At 48.0% G+C, this 21,632-nt stretch overlaps 1 protein-coding gene across 2 annotated transcripts in view; it reads right to left on the bottom strand.

Moving 5' to 3' along the window:
• The window catches only part of ttc39c (tetratricopeptide repeat domain 39C), a 163,216-nt gene that overhangs the window by 30,258 nt on the left and 111,326 nt on the right, over positions 1–21,632 (bottom strand). For both annotated transcript variants that reach the window (XM_072468520.1, XM_072468521.1), the window contains 3 exons: positions 15,943–16,036; positions 13,758–13,865; positions 4,683–4,792 (listed from right to left, as the gene is read on the bottom strand). In XM_072468520.1, the coding sequence (XP_072324621.1) occupies positions 4,683–4,792; positions 13,758–13,865; positions 15,943–16,036 (312 nt within the window). The remainder of the gene's footprint in view (positions 1–4,682; positions 4,793–13,757; positions 13,866–15,942; positions 16,037–21,632) is intronic.

Below are 21,632 nucleotides of genomic sequence, written 5' to 3' on the forward strand. Positions count from 1 at the left end.
GTTGATAGGGTTGTGAAGAAGGCCTATGGACTGTTGGCCTTTATTGGTAGAGGGATTGAGTTCCGGAGTCATGAGGTCATGTTGCAGCTGTACAAAACTCTGGTACGGCCGCATTTGGAGTATTGCGTACAGTTCTGGTCACCGCATTATAGGAAGGACGTGGAGGCTTTGGAGCGGGTGCAGAGGAGATTTACCAGGATGTTGCCTGGTATGGAGGGAAAATCTTATGAGGAAGGGCTGATGGACTTGAGGTTGTTTCGTTAGAGAGAAGAAGGTTAAGAGGAGACTTAATAGAGGCATACAAAATGATCAGGGGGTTAGATAGGGTGGACAATGAGAGCCTTCTCCCGCGGATGGAAATGGCTAGCACGAGGGGACATAGCTTTAAACTGAGGGGTAATAGATATAGGACAGAGGTCAGAGGTAGGTTCTTTACGCAAAGAGTGGTGAGACCGTGGAATGCCCTACCTGCAATAGCGAACTCGCCAACATTGAGGGCATTTAAAAGTTTATTGGATAAGCATATGAATGATAATGGCATAGTGTAGGTTAGATGGCTTTTGTTTTTTGCGTCCCATGTCGGTATACATCGTGGGCCGAAGGGCCTGTACTGTGCTGTATCGTTCTATGTTCTAATTCCGCCTGTAGCCTCTGCGGTTCACTTAAAAGCCCTGCCTCTGGGGTCTCCACATACCTCCTGTCGACCTGTAGTATCTCCTTTACCAGTCGGTCCATCTCTGCCCTGTCCACCTTCTCCCTGTGGGCCCGTATCGAGATCAGCTCCCCCCTGAGCACCGCCTTCAATGCCTCCCAGACCACCACTGCCAAAATTTCCCGTGTCATTGACCTCCAGGTAGCTCTGAATACATTTCCTCAATCGCCCGCACACCTCTTTGTCAGCTAAAAGCCCCACGTCTAACCTCCAGTGGTTACCATCTTTACTAACCTGTAGGTCAACCCAGTGCGGGGCATGGTCGGAGATTGTGATCGCTGAGTACCCCGTGTCCACCACCCCCGTCAGTAGAGCCCTGCTCAGAATAAAGAAATCAATCCGGGAGTACACTCTATGCACGAGTGAGTAGAAGGAGAACTCCTTCACCCTCGGCTGCCCAAATCTCCATGGATCCACCCCCCCATCTGCTCCATGAACGCTTTTCGTTCCTTTGCCATTGCTGGCACCCTGCCCGTTTTCGAGCTTGACCGGTCTAAACCAGGGTCAATAACGGTGTTGAAGTCCCCTCCCATGACCATCTTATGCTATTCCCAGCATCCTCTTTATAAACTCCACATCGTCCCAATTTGGCACATACATATTTACTAGTACCATCTGCACCCCCTCCAATTTCCCATTGACCATAATGTACCGACCTCCCACATCCAAAACTATTCATCCCGCCTCAAACACCACTTGCTTGTTGATCAGGATCGTGACCCCTCTAGTCTTCGAGTCCAGTCCCGAGTGAAAAACCTGTCCGACCCAACCTTTCCTTAATCTAATCTTGTCAGCTACTCTGAGGTGCGTCTCCCGCAGCATTACCACGTCCGCCTTCAGTCCTATCAAATGCGCGAACATGCGTGCCCTCTTGACCAGCCCATTCAGCCCTCGTACATTCCAGGTGATCAGTCTAGTTGGGGGGCTCATCGTCCATCCCCCCCTCGCCGATCAGCCATCCCCTTTCTTGGGCCAGTCTCCAGCCCACGGGCCAACCCTCCAAGCAGCCTCAGCCCCCGACCTCCTCTCTGTCCCTCAGCAAAAGTCCCTCCCTCGTCAGCAGAACATTTCTCCCCCCCCCCCCTAGTAACAGCACAATGTAAATCGACCCCTTTGATAAGCCTAACATCTGCTCACCCCCCACTACGCTTCTGTGAGCTAGCCCGCCCAGCTAGCTTGGTGGCCCTCACCCCTGGCGGCAGACATTCTCCCATCTATTGTTCCCCCCCCACCCCTGCTCATAGATACATATTCAAATGAAAAACAATCCCAACCCAATTGCCTGACAGAGAAAAAAAACCCCGCTAAACAAAGAAAAGATCAAGCAAAAATCCGGCATCTAGACAAACACACCTCCATCCCCCAACCGTGCAAATGTAAACTTTAACTCACTCAGCTCTGCAACTGGCCCCAAATCAATACAGAAGGCACTACAATAATGTCCGCAAAATGAAAAACGAGAAACTATGTTAAATATGAACGTTGCAGCAAAGTTCAAAGTTCTCAGTCCGCCACCAGTCCTTCCCTTTTCGTGAAGTCCAGCGCTTCCTCAGGCGACTCAAAATAAAAATGTTGCTCCTCGTATGTGACCCAGAGATGGGCCGGATACAGCAGTCCAAACTTCACCATTTAAAAAAAAAAAAGGGTCGACCTTATCTGGTTAAACCCCGCTCTTCTCCTGGCCACCTCCACAGTCAGGTCCTGAAAGATCCGCAGGATACTGTTGTCCTATTTACAGCTCCGTGTCTGCTTGGCCCACTTTAAAATACGCTCCTTATCCAAATACCTGTGGAATCTCACCACCATTACCCTCGGGGGGGTCTCCCATTCGCGGCATCCTCACGTGCGCTCTGTGAGCCCTGTCCACCTACAAGGGTCGGAGGAATGCCCAATCCCCCAGCAGCTTCTCGAACATGCCCGCTATGTATGCCCCAGCGTCCGCTCCTTTGGACCCCTCCGGGAGCCCAACCCAGTTATTATTATTATATTATTATTAGATCATCTGACTTACAAGGAAAATGATTATAAAATGAGTAAGTCATAAAAGTTATAAAATCTAATTGTTACAAATGATTTGAAAATATTTAAAAGGCAAATCCAACAAAGTAAATGTTTATATTCCAGATATTTCCACCGGAATTTCAAACCAGAGATCAAACCTGGTATTAGCAAATCAAATCCACCAGCTTGTAAGTTTGTTAGGAAAACAAAGGTAGTTATAAGAGATTCATATTTCTATTGAGAAACATTAGAAACAAGGTACAGTGGAAGGAAGGGTAAACCTATAGTTAGATTTATGCTGGCCAAAGGGTGTTTGTGTGGGGGTTTGCTCAGTTCAAACTGTGCTTTTATTGTGCTTAGAGAGGATCACAGCGTGAAAAGTAAATAAACTGACAGAAGCATGTGACTGTTGCTTAGCAACTGGGAGCATTTAAGGTAGAAAGGCTTGTGAGTTTCGTTGTTAGCTGAATTTATCGGCAGTTGGAGACATGGCATCAGGGATTGACCATCTCTTAACTCTGCCAAGAGAAACTGGACAGGACAAAGGAGCTGCAAAGAAGCAAATTTCCCAAAGAACCAGATACAGTCCAGATAACCAGGGAATTGGGACATAAAGAATGTTTTCGGAAGACTGAAGGTAAGAGAACAGAAGCCAGAAGTTGAATACAGTACTGTTCAGAGGAGAATTCAAGAGAAAAGCAATGGTGTTTAGTGAGTAAAAGAGACAGTTGCAGTAACCAGAGCTAAAGTGGGAAAGCAGAGTTCAGAGGTAAATCAAAAGTTGAGAAAGAGCCTGGGAATCGAGGGTTAAAGCAATTGTGAATATTTTGTACAAAGTAAAGAGAAAGAAATCCAGAAGGAGGCGATGTAAAACCAGGATTGCTTAACTCTTTATAAAAAGTAGAGCGGAAGCCTTGCTGGAAAGAGTATTTTGGAAAATCTGGACTGGATTTTGGAATGCAAACTGCTGCTAGAAAGCATTGTTATGAATGAAGATTTTAAAGCTTGTTTTTTTGGGAGTTGAGTTTGGAAAATCTCATGTGACAATCATCTGGGAAGATTTTGTGCAAATGTTCACAGACCCCAACCTGGGTTCAGAGCAGAGTGTGTGTATTTGACCACAGCCAGCTAGTGTGTTTAAAAGTGATTTTGTGTTACTGAGACATTTGCAACTTAAGATATACTTTGTAACCATGGTAACCTTAAAATCTATGTATATTTGTGTAGCTAAGTGGGGAGTAAAGGAGCATTGCATCATAATCCAAGTTTTCATGTTTAATTAAAGTTTTATTTCTTGTTATTAAAACCAATTAGCAGTCCTTTGACTCAGTTCCACTACGTTATATTAAAAAAAAGTAAAAGTTACGGCCTTTTGAGCCAAAAGATCTGGGATCTCTCCGTCCAGTTATAACACCAACTGGGATCAACACGAAACAAACAGTCCCTTTTCATCTCAGCCAAGTTAGAAGATTGTGGACATAAACCACCATGGCAGATCTCAAGTTTATAATTTATGCTCAGTCCAGTATCGAGGAAGCGCAGTGTTGTCAGAGATGTCTGTTTTTTTTTTTTTAAATCAAGGCTCAAATCGTGGTCCCATTCTGCCTCATGAATCTTTCTTTTAAACGTTCAAATTATATTAGTGCTATTCAATTCCTTCGCCAATTGGGAGTGCAATTTTAATTGCTTTTGAGACGCTTTAGGAAAACAATTGGCTGGATTTGTTCCAAGCATTTCATTGATGTTTTTTTCCTCCGTTGTCTTGTCAAAATTGAATACAGAAACACAGACTGTGCAGCATTGCGACTGTTGAAAATATCCCTCAATGGCATCACTGGTGTTGCAATTTTCAAAACCCCGTCTATAGTATGACACGCATATAAATTAAAAATTTTCATTCCAGTATCTTACAAAGGCGTTTATTTAACCAACAATTTGGCAAATTAAAAAAGTGACCCTGTCAGCCTACCTTCCGGAAGGAAAACTGCTCGATTTGATTATTCTTCCTTCTGAACAGCTTCTGGACTTCGATGAATACGTCTTGTGCCTCGTCAGTCTCACCTGTTGCTCCCTGGCATGCTTGATTAAAAATGAAACAAGACTTTTGCAATTCAATCAACTCAATTTCAATATGCATCAATGCAGCAAGTAAAGCAACAGTGAGACAGGTGTGAAAAGGCAATCGGAAATGATGGACCATGCCCTAACTATCCACATTTTTTAATTTATTGATGGGATGTGGCATGGCTGGCTACCAGCATTTATTTTATTTTTTTAAAAAAATATTTTATTGAAAATTTTTGGCCAACCATCACAGTACATTGTGTATCCTTTACACAGTAATATCACAATATAAATAACAATGGCCAGTTTTATAAACAAGAAATAAATAATATATAAACAAAAACCAAAACAAAACTAAATGGCAACTGCCTTGTCCCAGATAAATATTCTCCAAAAATATGTTTTAACCGTCCAATATACAATTATCTATAACAACAACCTATACATATTATACTTATATACTTATATATTAACATCCCTGAGAATCCCTCTGGTTCCCCCCCCCCCCCCCCCCGGGTTGCTGCTGCTGTCTTCTTCTTTTCCATTCCCTCTATCTTTCTGTGACGTATTCGACGAACGGTTGCCACCGCCTGGTGAACCCTTGAGCCGATCCCCTTAGGACGAACTTAATCCGTTCCAGCTTTATAAACCCTGCCATGTCATTTATCCAGGTCTCCACACCCGGAGGCTTGGTTTCCTTCTACATCAACAGTATCCTGCGCCGGGCTACTAGGGACGCAAAGGCCAAAACATCAGCCTCTTTCGCCTCCTGCACCCCCGGCTCTTCTGCAACCCCGAATATAGCCAACCCCCAGCTTGGTTCGACCTGGACCCCCACCACCTTCGAAAGCACCTTTGTCACCCCCACCCAAAACCCCTGTAGTGCCGGACATGACCAGAACATGTGGGTGTGATTCGCTGGGCTTCTCGAGCATCTCACACACCTATTCTCTGCTCCAAAAAATTTACTGAGCCGTGCTCCAGTCATATGCGCCCTGTGTAACACCTTAAATTGCATCAGGCTTAGCCTGGCACACGAGGACGATGAGTTTACCCTACTTAGGGCATCAGCCCACAGCCCCTCCTCAATCTCCTCCCCCAGCTCTTCTTCCCATTTCCCTTTCAGCTCATCTACCATAATCTCCCCCTCGTCCCTCATTTCCCTATATATGTCTGATACCTTACCGTCCCCCACCCATGTCTTTGAGATCACCCTGTCCTGCACCTCCTGCGTCGGGAGCTGCGGGAATTCCCTCACCTGTTGCCTCGCAAAAGCCCTCAGTTGCATATACCGGAATGCATTCCCTTGGGGCAACCCATATTTTTCGGCCAGCGCTCCCAGACTTGCAAACGTCCCATCTACAAACAGATCTCTCAATTGTGTTACTCCTGCTCTTTGCCATGTTCCAAATCCCCCATCCATTCTCCCCGGAGCAAACCTATGATTATTTCTTATCGGGGACCACACCGAGGCTCCCGTCTTTCCCCTATGCCGTCTCCATTGCCCCCAAATTTTCAGAGTAGCCACCACCACCGGGCTTGTGGTGTATTTCTTCGGTGAGAACGGCAACGGCGCCGTCACCATGGCTTGTAGGCAAGTCCCCCTACAGGACGCCTTCTCCAATCTCTTCCACGCCGCTCCCTCCTCTTCTCCCATCCACTTACATACCATTGAGATGTTGGCGGCCCAGTAGTAATCACTCAGGCTCGGTAGCGCCAGCCCCCCCCTATACCTACTACGCTGCAAAAATCCTTTCCTCACTCTCGGGGTCTTCCCGGCCCACACAAAACTCATGATACTCTTCTCAATCCTTTTGAAAAAAGCCTTCGTGATCACCACCGGGAGGCACTGAAACACAAAGAGGAATCGCGGGAGGACCACCATTTTAATCGCTTGTACCCTCCCTGCCAGTGACAGGGATACCATGTCCCATCTCTTGAAGTCCTCCTCCATCTGTTCCACCAACCGCGTTAAGTTTAACCTATGCAATGTACCCCAATTCTTGGCTATCTGGATCCCCAAGTAGCGAAAGTCCCTTGTTACCTTCCTCAGCGGTAAGTCCTCTATTTCTCTGCTCTGCTCCCCTGGATGCACCACAAACAGCTCACTTTTCCCCATGTTCAGCTTATATCCTGAAAATTCTCCAAACTCCCCAAGTATCCGCATTATCTCTGGCATCCCCTCCGCCGGGTCCGCCACATACACCAATAAATCGTCCGCGTAAAGAGATACCCGGTGTTCCTCTCCTCCCCTGAGTACTCCCCTCCACTTCCTGGAACCCCTCAATGCTATTGCCAGGGGCTCAATTGCCAGTGCAAACAATAATGGGGACAGAGGACATCCCTGCCTCGGCTACCAGCATTTATGATCCACCCCCAATTGCCCTCGCAAATGTGATGATGAGCTGTAGGTACACCCATCAAGTGAAGGAGGAGTTTGACCCAGCAACAGTGGGCCACCTCTTTCCACATCAGGCTGGTTTGTTTAATATACAGTAAAGTATGTTTCAGAGGTTGTTTATCTCTCACTTGTTTCAAATATCCAATGTTATGATTTATCAGCTTTAGGAATATAAATTTTAGCTGGAGTATTGAAATTTTTTTAATGTAAGGTTTGAAAAGCTGGAAGCAGACCTAAACTAATTGCAAATAAAAGGGGTGTTTGTTTGGTTTATAAGTTCATAGTGGGAAGTATTGCAAACTAAACAATGGGTTGACCCTCTGCAAGGGTCTTGGTGGACACAGGGGGCTGAATTCTCCAATTCTGAGACAAAGTGCTGACGCCGGAGTGGGAACGGTGGCCTTTCACAACCAAAAAAAAGGTGCAAAATGGCCATCGATCCCCCCGTCTGGTGGGGGGCTAGCAGGCACGCAGCGTAGAGCCCCGAGCTAGCGTTATGGCTGGAGAATTGCCGGGTCCACAGCTGTGCATCCGCACGCCGGCGGCCTGCAGCGGCCGCGCCGTGCAACATGGCGCTGGCCGCGCACGGACTCGGCCTGCCAAACAGTGCCCCCCTTTAGCCAGGCGCACCACCAACAGACCACTCCCCACCAATGCCCTCAGCCCCTGCCGAAGCCCCGCCTGCCAGCGAGGATCGGACCCCTCCCGACTGTGGCAGCGTTGGACTCAGTCCACAGCCGCCACGGCGAGTTCCCGACAAATAATAGCATGAGAGACCCACGCTGTCGGGAACTCGGACCGTCGGGGGCGGAGCATCAGGGGAAGGGCCTCAGGTAACGTCCTGAGGCCGTCCATACGCATATGCCGTTTTGGAGGGGGCGGAGCATCGCAAAATCAGCGACGCCCCTGATTTCGGCAACAACGTGGATTCTCCAGACGATCACAGAACTGGTCAGAATAATCGTATAAATCTCTAACTGGGATATCTCAGGTGAGTGCTGTGTGGCTAGATTTCAGTAGAGTTTTTATTTTGATTTGGGATTTTACCTGGGTGGTTTCTCACAGAAACAGGCTGTTGGAGACTGGGTCTGGAGCTGTTTCGTGGAGGCAGAGAGAAATGAAATGAAAAATGAAAATCGCTTATTGTCACAAGTAGGCTTCAAATGAATTTACTGTGAAAAGCCCCTAGTCGCCACATTCCGGCGCCTGTTCGGGGAGGCAGGTACGGGAATTGAACCGTGCTGCTGGCCTGCCTTGGTCTGCTTTCAAAGCCAGCGATTTAGCCCTATGCTAAAAAGCCCCTTATCTGTCAGAAGAAGTGGGCCAGTAGCAGAGAGCTATCAGAAACCAAGAGTATTTCTGATTTGAAGTCAATATGATTGCAGGGAGGCCCATGCTTGGTGAAAGCCAAACTGAACATCAGGTCAGTGAGCAGGTTATTGCTCGATTTGTCCTGGATTTCCTTTGTGTACAAAACATCCCTGGGCAATTTTCTGCATTTACAGGTAAATGCCAGTGTTGTAGTTGTACTGGAACAGCTTAGAGGCACAACAAGTTCTGGAACACAAGTCACCAGTACTATTGTTGGAATAGTGTCAGGACCCATAGCCGTTGCAGTATCCAGTGCCTTCAGCTGCCTCTTGATATCACGTGGAGTGAACCAAATTCGTTAAAGACTGGCATCTGTGATACTGGAGACCTCCGTAGGAGACAGAGATGGATCATTCAATTGGCATTTCTGGCTGAAAATGTGCTAGACTTCCCCCATCGAGGATTGGGATGTTTGTGGAGTCTCTTCCTCCAATGAGTTGTTTAACTGTCCACCACCATTCACGGCTGGATGTGGCAGGACTGCAGAGCTTAGATCTGATCCGCTGGCTGTGGAATGGCTTAGTTCTGTATAGCACTTGCTGCTTATGCTGTTTGTCACACAAGTAGTCCTGTGCTGTAGCTTCACCAAGTTTGTTTGTTAAGTTTGTTTTTATTTACAACACAGGAGGCCATTTTATCATAGATTATCATAGAATTTACAGTGCAGAAGGAGGCCATTCGGCCCATCGAGTCTGCACCGGCTCTTGGAAAGAGCATCCTACCCTATCCCCATAACACAGTATCCCCACCCAACACTAAGGGCAATTTTGGACACTAAGGGCAATTTATCATGGCCAATCCACCTAACCTGCACATCTTTGGACTGTGGGAGGAAACCGGAGCACCCGGAGGAAACCCACGCACACACGGGGAGGATGAGCAGACTCCGCACAGATAGTGACCCAAGCCGGAATCGAACCTGGGACCCTGGAGCTGTTAAGCAATTGGGCTATCCACAATGCTAACGTGCTGCCCCCATTTGGCCCATCATGTCTGCACCGTTTCCCGAAATAGCTACCTAGCTAGTCCGATTCCCCAGCCCCATCTCCGTAGCCCTCTAATTTAATCACTTTCAAATATATATCCAGCTCTCTTTTGAAACCTCCTATGGAATCCACCTCCACCACTCTCCCAGGCAGCGCATTCCAAACCCCAACAACTGAGTATAGAAGTTTCTCCTCATCTCACCCATAGCTCTCTTGCTGCCCATCTTGAAATTGTGACCCCCTAGTCACGGACATACCAACCAGTGGAAACAGAATATCCTTCTTTACACTGTCAAAATTGTCCAGAATTTTTAACACCTCAATAAGGTTGCCTCTTAACCTTCTCTGCTCCAAGGAGAACAAGCTAAATTTCTCCAATCTTTCCTTGTATCTAAAATTCCTCATTCCTGGTATCATTGACTTATACCTGGTGCGGAGATTGATATGTCCATCTGCACTCATCATTGAACCAAGGTTGGTCCTCTGGCTTGATGCAATGGTACACGGGGGCATATGCTGGGCCAGAATAACAATTTGTGGTTGAAAACAATTCTGCTGCTGTTGATGGCCCTCAGCGCCTCAAGGATGCGCAGTCCTGAGTTGCTCGATCTGTTCGACGTCTATCCCATTTAGCACGGTGATAGTGCCACACAACACGATGGAGGGTATCCTCAATGTGAAGACAGGGCTTGCAGTGGTCACTCCTACCGATACTGTCATGAACAGATGCATCTACAGCAGGCAGATTGGTTATGTTAAGGTGGAGTATGTTCTTCCCTCGTTGGTTCCCTCACCACCAACCTCAGATCCAGTCTAGCAGCAATGCCCTTCAGGACTCAGTCTGTTATGGTGGTACTGAGCCACTCTTGATGATAAACATTGAAGTTGCCCCACCAGAATACATTCTGCTCCGTTGCCATGCTTAGTGCCTCCTCAGGGGCGGCAAGGTAGCACAGTGGTTAGCACTGTTGTTTCACAGCTCCATGGTCCCAGGTTCGATTCCGGCTTGGGTGACTGTCTGTGTGGAGTCTGCATGCTCTCCCCGTGTCTGCGTGGGTTTCCGCCGGGTGCTCTGGTTTCCTCCCACAATCCAAAGATGTGCACAATAGGTGGATTGGCGCTGCTAAATTGCCCTTAGTGTCCAAAATGGTTAGGTAGGGTTACTGGGATAGGGTGGAGGTGTGGACCTAAGTAGGGTGCTCTTTCCAAGGGCAGGTGCAGACTCGATTGGCCGAATGGCCTCCTTCTGCACCGTAAATTCTATGGCTCTCTGATTCAAAGTGGTGTTCAACATGGAGGAGTACTGATTCATCAGCTGACGGTGGATAGTACGTGGTAATGAGCAGGAGGTTTCCTTGCCCATGTTTGACCTGATGCTATGAGATTTCATGGGGTCCGAGTCGAGATTGAGGACTTCTAGGGCAATTTCCTCCCATCTGTATACCACTGCGCCACCTCCTGTGTTGGGTCTGGCCTGCGATGGGACAGGACATGCCCAGAGGCGGTGATGGTGGTGCCTGGGAAATACAAGGTATGATTCCTTGAGTATAAACATGTCAGGCTGTTGCCTGCCCTAACTGCGAGATAGTTCTCACATGCAGGTGCAGCAAGCTGTTAGGAAGGTTGACGGAATTTTGGTCTTTATAGCAAGAAAATTGAAGTATAGGAGTAGCAAGGTCTTCTTTCAATTGTAAAGGCACCTGGAGCACTGTGTGCAGTTTTAGTCCCCTTACCTCAGAAAGGATATTATTGCCGTAGAGGGAGATTGATAAAGGTTCACCAGACTTGGAGGGACTGTCTGAAAAAGAGAGATTGGGGAAATTGCGTCTGTATTCTCTAGCGTTTCAAAAAAATGAGAGGTGATCTCATTGAAAACTACAAAATACATAAGGGAAAAGACAGGGTGGATGCAGGTAAGATGTTTCCCTTGGCTGGGAGCCTGGAAACAGGGGCTCAATTTCAAAACAGAGGAAGCCACTTAGGGTCTAAATAGCCTTTTGTTGAACTGTATCATTCTCTACTATAATACAATGCACAAGAAGCTGCTGTGGAACCCGATTGTTAAGGGCACAACAGGCCACCACAAACGGGAGACCCTCTGGGGGGATGTACTGCAGAGCACCACCAGGGCGGTCCCGTACCAGCCTCCCTGAACAGGCGCCGGAATGTGGCGACAAGGGGCTTTTCACAGTAACTTCATTTGAAGCCTACTTATGACAATAAGCGATTTTCATTTCATTTTCAGAACCACATTTTCAGCAGGCCAATGGATTGTTCAATGACAGCACGGGTGGTAACGTGGGCCTCGTTATAACTGGTCTCTGCCTCAGCCTTGTAAAAGGGAGAAAAACGCTTCATGGCTAAATAGGAAGTTAAAGAGGACATGAAGGCAATAACTAAGGCAAACCATACTGCAAAAGCTGGTGGTAAGCTGGAAGATTGGGGGAACTTCAACAAAAGACTACTAAGAATAAAATTAAAAGGGCCACGATGAACTATGAAAGGAAACGAGCAGAAAACATAAACACTGATACCAAAAGCTTCTATAAGTATATAAAGAGGAAGAGAAGAGCCAAAGTAAATGTTGGCCCTTAAGAGGACGATACTGGTGAGGTATTAATAATGGGGAAGAGAGAGATGGCAGAGGCACTGAACAAATATTTTGCCTCTGTCTTCACAGTAGGGAGAATAAAAATCCAAAAACTACAGTTAATACAAAAGAATTTGGTGCAATAACCATCACTAGGTATTGAATAAACTAACGGGATTAAAGGCAGAAAATGTCTCTGGGACCTGATGGCCTGCACCCGAGGGTATTAAAGGAGACAGCAGCAGAGACAGTTGATACATTAGCTATGATATTTCAAAATTCCCTGGATTCTGGAAAGGTCCCGGTGGATTGCAAACACGATAATGTGACGCCCCTATTCAAAAAGGGAGAGAAGCAAACAGTAGGAAATGATAGATTGGTATGTTTGACCTCTGTGGTGGGGAAGTTACTGGAATCAATCATGAAGGAAGAGATGACTGAACATTTGGAAGGCCAATGCTCAATCCACCATTGTCAGCATGGATTTATGAAGGGAAAGACATGCATGACAAGCTTGCTTAAGTTCTTTGAGGATGTAACCAGCAAGGTGGATTGGATTGGATTTGTTTATTGTCACGTGTACTGAGGTACAGTGAAAAGTATTTTTCTGCGAGCAGCTCAACAGATCATCAAGTACATGGGAAGAAAAGGGAATAAAAGAAAATACATAATAGGGCAACACAACATATACAATGTAACTACATAAGCACTGGCATCGGATGAAGCATACAGGGTGTAGTGTTAATGAAGTCAGTCCATAAGAGGGTCATTTAGGAGTCTGGTAACCCATGGATGTGGTACATCTAGACTTGCAGAAGGCGTTTGACAAGTTGCCGCATAAAAGACTGATCCAGAAGGTGAGATCACAGGGGATTGGATCATTATGTTGGATTGAGGACTGGCTGACTGACATAAAGTAGAGGGTCGGGATAAATGGGTCCTTCTCCGGCTGGTGAACTGTCACTAGCGGGGTGCCGCAGGGGTCAGTCCTCGGATCTCAACTGTTTACAATATATTTAAATGATCTGCAAGCAGGGACAGCGTGTAACATAGCAACATTTGTGGATGATACAATAATATATGGGGAAGGAGGCAGTGAAGAGCAGATAAAGGCAGGGATTCTCCGATCCCGCGCCGGGTCGGAGAATCGGTGGGTGTGCACGCAAATCCCGCCACGCTGCTCCAATGGCAGGCCGCTGATTCTCCAGCCGCCGGAGAATCAAACCCTAACCCTAATCGGCGGCAATCGCGCCAGCGCAGTCGCCGCGGCGCTGGTCGGGTGCCATTGAAAGCTCCCCCCCCTCCCCCCGGTGATTCTCCGCACTCGACGGACCGAGTTGCTCTCTGATAACCGCGCAGCTTCGATAATCATCTACTTCCTCAAATATTTAAAGACTCTGGAGGTTTGGTGTGGTGGGGGGGCAGATAGAGAGAGAGAGAGAGAGAGAGAGCATAAATTCACTTCTTTAAAACTCATAACACTCTTGTCACTGAACAGACCTTGATCTGATCTTCAATTCTGAACTATGGAACCCATCGGTAGCCTGTATTTATCACTCTACAACACAGGATATTATTGCGGAATGTATTTTCCCTAAGAAAATAAATAAAATGTACCAAATTGGAACAAACCTGCAGTCAAATAGGCATAATAGCATTGAGACCACCTGGACTCATTTTTAAGCCGTGCAAAAGACTTGTGTGCATCCTTAAAATTCATTTCTATCATGCTACACCAACCTGAAAACAGGAACAAAGTTCAAGTTAAATACAAACATACATAAACTGGGTCAGTAACAGGTATTTGAATGTCACCTGAGGTTTTACCCTTTAAGCTAATTAATATATTGTAAAGATGCATCGTATGTATGTACTTCCATGCAACGTAACAAAGTCATACTCCATTCCAAAATTCCAATCCCCTTTCCCCCATCCAGCACCATTCTCCAAAAATTGTTAATTTCATGCAATATTTCAAAATTGCAAGTCACCAGATTTCAACCAATGTGCTCTTTTCAAGTATGACTCTGCTCCTCCATTGCTGATATCTAAAAAGAACATTTTCCCTTTTCACTTCAGTCCATATTTTAGGTCCCATTCTCATCCAGTGGGCTGATGAGAAAGCCTGAACTAAAAGTCACAGCTAGGAAGGAGTTCAGTGAGCTGTGACGAACAGTAATTTACTGGTACATCTTTGTCCAGATGGTGTACACTTGGACGTAAATCACAGAGGGCACACAGACCTTTTACAGGCCGACTAGTCCATTCTTTTAGAATATGATCTTGTCCTCCAACTCCTCAGCATTTGTGCAGGAAGTGACTCCAGTTACAACTCCTGGAAGCTCTAGTTTCAGAGCTGGAGCGGCGGCTGGAGACACTGTGGAGCATCCGCGAGTCGGAGAGTATCGTGGATAGCACGTACAGAGAGGTGGGCACACCGCAGGCTCAGGGAAGGGAATGGGTGACCACCAGCCAGAGCAAGAGAGCAGGGCAGGTACTACAGGAATCTCCTGTGGCCATTCCCCTGCTATACCATTTTGGATACTGTTGAGGGGAATGGCCTTTCGGGGGAAAACAGCAACAGCCAAACTTGTGGCATCGCGGTTGGTTCTGCTGCAGAGGGGAGGAGTAATAAGTGTGGCAGTGCAATAGTTATAGGGGATTCAATTGTAAGGGGAATAGACAGGCGTTTCTGTGGCCTCAAACGAGACTCCAGGATGGTATGTTGCCTCCCTGGTGCTAAGGTCAAGGATGTCTCGGAGCGGGTACAGGACATTCTGGAGGGGGAGGGTGGACAGCCAGTGGTCGTGGTACATATCGGTACAAATGACATGGGTTAAAAATAGGGATGAGGTCCTAAAAGCAGAATACAGGGAGCGAGGAAGCAAGTTAAGAAATCGGACCTCAAAGGTAGTGATCTCAGGATTACTACCAGTGTCACGTGCTAGTCAGAGTAGAAATGACAGGATATATAGGATGAATATGTGGCTGAAGAGATGGTGTTTAGGGGGAGGGTTTCAGATTCCTGGGGCATTGGGACCGGTTCTGGGGGAGGTGGGACCTGTACAAACTGGATGGGTTACACCTGGGCAGGACTGGAACAGATGTCCTAGGGGGGCTATTTGCTAGAGTGGTTGAGGAGGGTTTAAACTAATATGCCAGGGGGATGGCAACCTAATAGCAAACTAATGGCATTAAGAACACAAAGGGCCTAAACAAGATCTCGTCAGCAAGCTGAATTCCAGATTATTAGAATTAAAAATACATCTAGCAAATGAAATGAGTAGACCAGTATGTTAGTAGTCTCTCAGGTCTGGAGGAGAAACAAAACATTGAAGTGTTATTATGTCCAAGAGAGGAAAAAGGGTGGGAAACGTCCTGCCTGTAGTGACAGATCGAGTCTCAGGTTCCATTAGTGACCGGGCTAGCTGATAAATAACAGACCACTAGAGGCTGCAGACCTACCCGGTGAATGTACAAGATTACTGATTTGAGCCATAGCTGGTTGACTTAATTCCAAACTTCCATCACCAGGCATGTCACTTTTGAGCCACCTAAAATCAAAAAAGACCTCACTCACTTACCTTTTATTATTCTTCCTTTTTTCCTTCCCCTCCCACCAAACCCACGGCAAGTGGCCATTACTTGAATCTCTCTGGGCATGAGCACTACAGAAATGCAAGTTAATTGCTAGTACACAATATGACCTCACTTCAGCTTATGCAGAGAAACATTGTGCAGGTACTTATTCATTCAGATTAAAACCGCTACTTTTAAACCCCCAATAAACCTCAACCCATGGAAATGAAACACTTACCTATCTCATACAGGCATACATGTTGGATTTCACGCTGATCTATAGCGAGTTCCAATGCAGTTTGGAATGACGCCAAGGCACTGTTAATTTTACACTAGAGAAAAGCAATGAGTGATTTTAAATCCATGCCCAATAGAAACATTTCCAACATATAAAAGGAGATATTTTGCCATTTCTGTTCCATACTGTAGCAGCATTTATATTTTCAGCTGTCAGCATCCCAGGTGTATGAGTTATGCAATCAGTGGCAACAAGATAACAACATTTATATCTGTCCTAATGTGGCTTGGTATCCAATTTCATTGATTATACTTGTGCAAAGTGCCTTGGGATATTTTACGACATTAAAATGCTATATAGGAAAATAGGAGCAGAAGGTCATTTGGCCCCTCGAGCCAGCTCCACTATTCAACTCGATCCTGGTTCATTCTTGACATCAGTTCCTTTTCCGAAACCATCCCCATATCTTTTGATGTGTTTACTATCTAAAATTCTTTCAATCTCCTCTTGAATCTAGTCAATGACAGAGCCTCCACAACCTCTGGATAGAGGATTGCAAAGGTTCACCACATTCAAGAGTGACAAAATTCCTCCTTATTTCAATCCCAATGGCCGACCTCTTATTTTGAGAATTTGTTCTCTGGTTCTGGACACGCTAACCAGGAGAAACGTCTTTCCTGCATTTACCTTGTTGAGTCCTGGAAGGATTTTGCACGTTTCAATGAGATGACCTCTCATCCTTCTAAATTCTAAGAGCTTATAGGCCAAGTCTCCACAATCTCTCCTCAGAGGAGTACACCGCCATCCCAGAAATCAGTTTTATTCTAATTTAATTTATTCTTTCACAGATGTGGGGTCTCTGGTTATTCCAGTATTTACTGGTCATCCCCAATTGCCACTTGAAGAGGTAGTGGGTGCCACCTTCTTGAACCTCTGCAGGTACATCCTGCAGTGCTGTTAGGGAGAGCATTCCAGGAATTTGACCCAGTGACAGTGAAGAAATGCAATAAAGTTCCACGACAGGATGAATTGTGGCTTGGAGAGGAACGTGCAAGTGGAAGAAATGTTTCCGTGCATTTTGTGCCCTTGTTCTTATATGGTCGAGGTCATGGTTTGGAGGGTGCTGTCATAGGAGTCTTGATGAGTTGCTGTGGTGCATCTTGCGGGTGGTACACACTGTTACCTAGCATCGGTGGTGGAGGGAGTGAACATGGAAGATTGTTAGTGGGGTGCCAATCAAACAGGCTGCTTTGTCCTGGACGGTGTTGAGCTTCTAGAATGTTGTTGGAGCTGCACTCATCCAAGCAAGTGGAGAGTATTTGATCATATTCCTGATTCGTGCCTTGAAGATGGTGAACAGACATCAGGGTGTAAGGAGGTGAGTTACTCACAACAGAATTCCCAGCCTCTGCTGCACTTCTAGCCACAGTATTTATGCAGCCGGTCCTGTGTAATTTCTGGTCAATTTTAACCCCCAGGATTTTGATAGTGGGGCATTCAGAAATGGGAAGGTAATTGAACGCCATGGGAGGATGGCTTCATTTTCTCTTCTTGAAAATGGTTATTGTTTGGCACTTGCGTGGCATGAATGTTACTTACCACTTATCATCCTAAACCTGAATGGTATCCAGGTCTTGCTGCATATGGACACTGACTGCTTCAATATCTGTCAGACCTGCTGAGACTGTCCAGCATTTTCTGTTTTTATTTCCGATTCCAGCATCCGCAATAATTTGCTTTTATCAGTATCTGAGTAGTTACAGAACATTGTGCAATGGGAAAAACGTACTTGACCTCATTCTCACCAACCTGCCTGCTGCAGAGGCCTCTGTCCATGACAGTATCGGTAGAAGTGACCAACGCACAGCCCTTGTGGAGACATAGTCCCGTCTTCACATTGAGGATACCCTCCACCGTGCGAAATGGGATAGGTTTCAAACAGATCTAGCAACTCAAGACTGGGCATCCACGAGGCGCTGTGGGCCATCAGCAGCAGAATTGTATCAACCACAATCTGTAACCTCCTGGCCCGGCATATCCCCCACTCTATACCACCCAGCCAAGGGGTCAACCCTGGCTCAATGAAGAGTGCAGGAGAGCAGGCCAGGAGCAACACCAGGCATACCGAAAAATGAGGTGTCAACCCAGTGAAGCTACAACACAGGACTACTTGTGTGCCAACCAGCATAAGCAGCAAGTAACAGACTGTGGTGAATGTATAGTACTAGTAATTCACCAGTGTATTAGTATCATGTTCTGCCATTGTGTTACAGCTGTGTTATGTTGTTGACCTTGTGGGCTCCACCTATAGGCCAGTGTGTGGCTTCACCCACAGGGGGATATGTTGGGGCCTGTACGGGCTCCGCCCATGGCTCCTCCCCTTGAAAGGAAATATAAAGAGCAGTTGACCTGTAGGCGGTTCGCAGTATTGTACCAGTCGCATGCAGGCACTGTTCTAAGCTGATTAAAACCACGGTTTACTTCTACTCGTGTCTTTGAGTGAATTGATGGTCACATCAATTTAATCAGCTTATACACAACTATGGAATCAGCCCTCAAACCTGATCGACTGGAACTCGATCCGCAGGCTGGACAGGCGAGAGAAATGTTTTCGCACTGGCTTCGATGCTTCAAGGCCTGTCTCGCTGTCTATTCCACGCCTTCCGTCACCGATGAACAGAAGCTGAGCCTCCTCCAAGCACGGGTGAGCCATCGCATTTCTATTCAGCCCGACGAGGCCTCCTCCTATGCAGATGCCTCACGATGCTCGAACGCCTATATGTACGGCCCGTGAACGAGGTCTAAGGGCGACACATCTTCACCACTCGCCGCCAGCACCCTGGGGAGTCGATATTGACTACCTGTGCGTCCTCAAAGCCCTCGCACGCAACTGTAATTACCAGGCCATTATGGCCACTCAGCACATGCAACTCGCCGTCCGAGACGTCTACGTGGCGGGAGTCCGGTCGAATTATGTGAGACGGAGCCTGCTCGAAAAGGGGGCCCAGGATCTGGACGACACGGTAAAGTTAGCCAACTCTCTGGAGGTTGCGTTTCAGAGCCTTACTGCGTTCTCGGCTGACCACGCGACCCCCTCGTGGGCCCCCGACCAAAGACTACCCCAGGCCTGAGCCGCCCGCCCATCATGGGGGGCTACCTTCCATTTTTGCGGCCAGTCGCAATACCCCCGACAGCACTGCCCGGCCCGCAACGCGAACTGCAGCAGCTGCGGGAGAAAAGGACATTTCGCCAAAGTCTGCCTGGCCAGGTCTAAGAACTCTAACTCACAGGCCCGATCCTCAGACTCACAGGCCCGCAGGGTGGTTGCGTGTCTGCCGACTCCGCCACCTGCAGATGCCTCAGCCTCGTGCTATCAGTGGGGGCAGCCATTTTCCAGCCCTCGCAGCACGTGCAACTCACGGGGGCCGCCACCTTGGCCACCCTCCCCCATGCGGCCGGCCACGTGCGATCCATGGGGGCCGCCATCTTAGCCGCCATCTGCTACGCCGCTTGACGCGTATGATCAATATGGACAAGTCATCGCAGGGCCACCCCAGCAGCTCAGTGCGGTCGCCCTGGACCAGTCGCGACCCAAGCACCTCTGGAGCTCCATGATGGCCATCCGGGTTAACGGGCACGGGCTGCCTTGCCTCTTCGACACTGGGAGCACAGAGAGCTTCATTCAACCGGACATGGCAGGACGCTGCTCGTTCCCAATTTTCCCGGGGCAACAAACCATCTCCCTCGCCTCGGTGTCGCACTCAGTGCAAATCCGAGGGTGCACTACCGCAACCCTAGCAATACAGGGCGCTGAGTACGCTAACTTTAAATTCTATGTGCTCCCAGACCTCTGCACTCCTCTCCTATTGGGACTCGACTTCCAATGCAACCTCAGGAGTCTAACCCTGAAGCTCGGGGGGGCCTCGCGACCCTAAAAGTTGACCCTCCCCCTGTCTTCGCAAACCTCACCGCCGACTGCAAACCAGTCACCACCAGAAGCAGGCGGCATAGCATGCAGGACAGGACGTTCATTAGGTCCGAGGTCCAGCGACTCTTGCGGGAGGGAGACATCGAGGCCAGCAATAGCCCCTGGAGAGCTCAGGTGGTGGTCGTCAAGACCGGGGAAAAGTTCCGGGTGGTGGTTGATTACAGCCAAACCATTAAACGGTACACGCAACTCGATGCGTACCCACTTCCCCGGATTGCAGACATGGTAAACCAGATCGCACACTACCAGGTGTTCTCCACGGTGGATCTGAAGTCTGCATACGACCAGCTCCCAATCCGCCTGGAGGACTTCCACGACACGGCATTTGAGGCAGACGGCCACCTTTTCCATTTTCTCCGGGTCCCCTTTGGCGTCATGAATGGGGTTTCAGTGTTCCAAAGAGCAATGGACCGAATGGTGGACCAGTACGGGCTGTGGGCCACATTTCCGTACTTGGACAATGTCACCATCTGCGGCCATGATCAGCAGGACCACAACGCCAACCTCCACTGATTTCTCCAAACCGCCCAAACCCTCAATCTCACCTACAACAAGGAGAAATGCTTTTTCCACACAACCAGACTTGCCATCCTCAGCTACGTCGTGAAGAAGGGGGTCCTAGGGCCCGATCCTGACCGTATGCGCCCCCTCCTGCAACTCCCTCTCTGTCCCAAGGCCCTGAAGAGGTGCCTTGGGTTCTTTTCATATTACGCCCAGTGGGTCCCCAACTATGCGGACAAAGCCCGCCCACTAATCAAGGCCACCATCTTTCCACTGGCAACTGAGGCCCCTGGCCAGGCCTTCAGCTACATCAAGGCGGATATCGCCAAAGCCGCGATGCGCGCGGTGGTCTAGTCCGTCCCCTTACATGTGGAGAGCGACGCACCAGAGGTCGCTCTCGCCGCCACCCTCAACCAGCAGGCAGATCGGTAGCGTCCCTTTTGCGCACCCTCACCTCCTCTGAAATTCGACATTCCTCGGTCGAAAAAGAAGCCCAAGCCATCGTGGAAGCCGTGCAGCACTGGAATCACTACCTCGCTGGTAGGAGGTTTACCCTCGTCACCGACCAACGATCGGTAGCCTTCATGTTCGACAATACGCAGCGGGGCAAAATCAAGAACGATAAGATCTTGAGGTGGAGGATCGAACTCTCCACCTATAACTACGATATAGTATATCGTCCTGGGAAGCTCAACGAGCCCCCAGATGCCCTGTCCCGCGGCACATGCGCCAGTGCGCAAGATAACCGACTACGGGCTATCCACGATGACCTCTGCCACCCGGGGGTCACCCGGCTCATCCATTATATCAAGGTCCGCAACCTGCCCTATTCCACCGAGGAGGTCAGAGCTATGACCAGGGACTGCCAAATCTGTGCGGAATGTAAACCGCACTTCTATCGACCGGATAAGGCCCACCTGGTAACGGCATCCCGGCCCTTTGAACACCTCAGTATCGATTTCAAAGGGCCCCTTCCCTCCAATAACCGCAATACATATTTCCTCAACATCACAGATGAGTTCTCCCGCTTCCCATCTGCAATCCGCTGCCCCGATATGACCACGTCCACTGTCATTAGAGCCCTGCATAGTGTCTTCACCGTGTTTGGTTTCCCCAGTTATGTTCACAGCGACCGGGCTCGTCGTTCATGAGCGACGAATTGCGTCAGTACCTGCTCAGTAAAGGCATTGCCTCGAGCAGG

Source organism: Scyliorhinus torazame, chromosome 11, assembly GCF_047496885.1.
Source record: "Scyliorhinus torazame isolate Kashiwa2021f chromosome 11, sScyTor2.1, whole genome shotgun sequence".
Classification (NCBI taxonomy): Eukaryota; Metazoa; Chordata; class Chondrichthyes; order Carcharhiniformes; family Scyliorhinidae; genus Scyliorhinus; species Scyliorhinus torazame.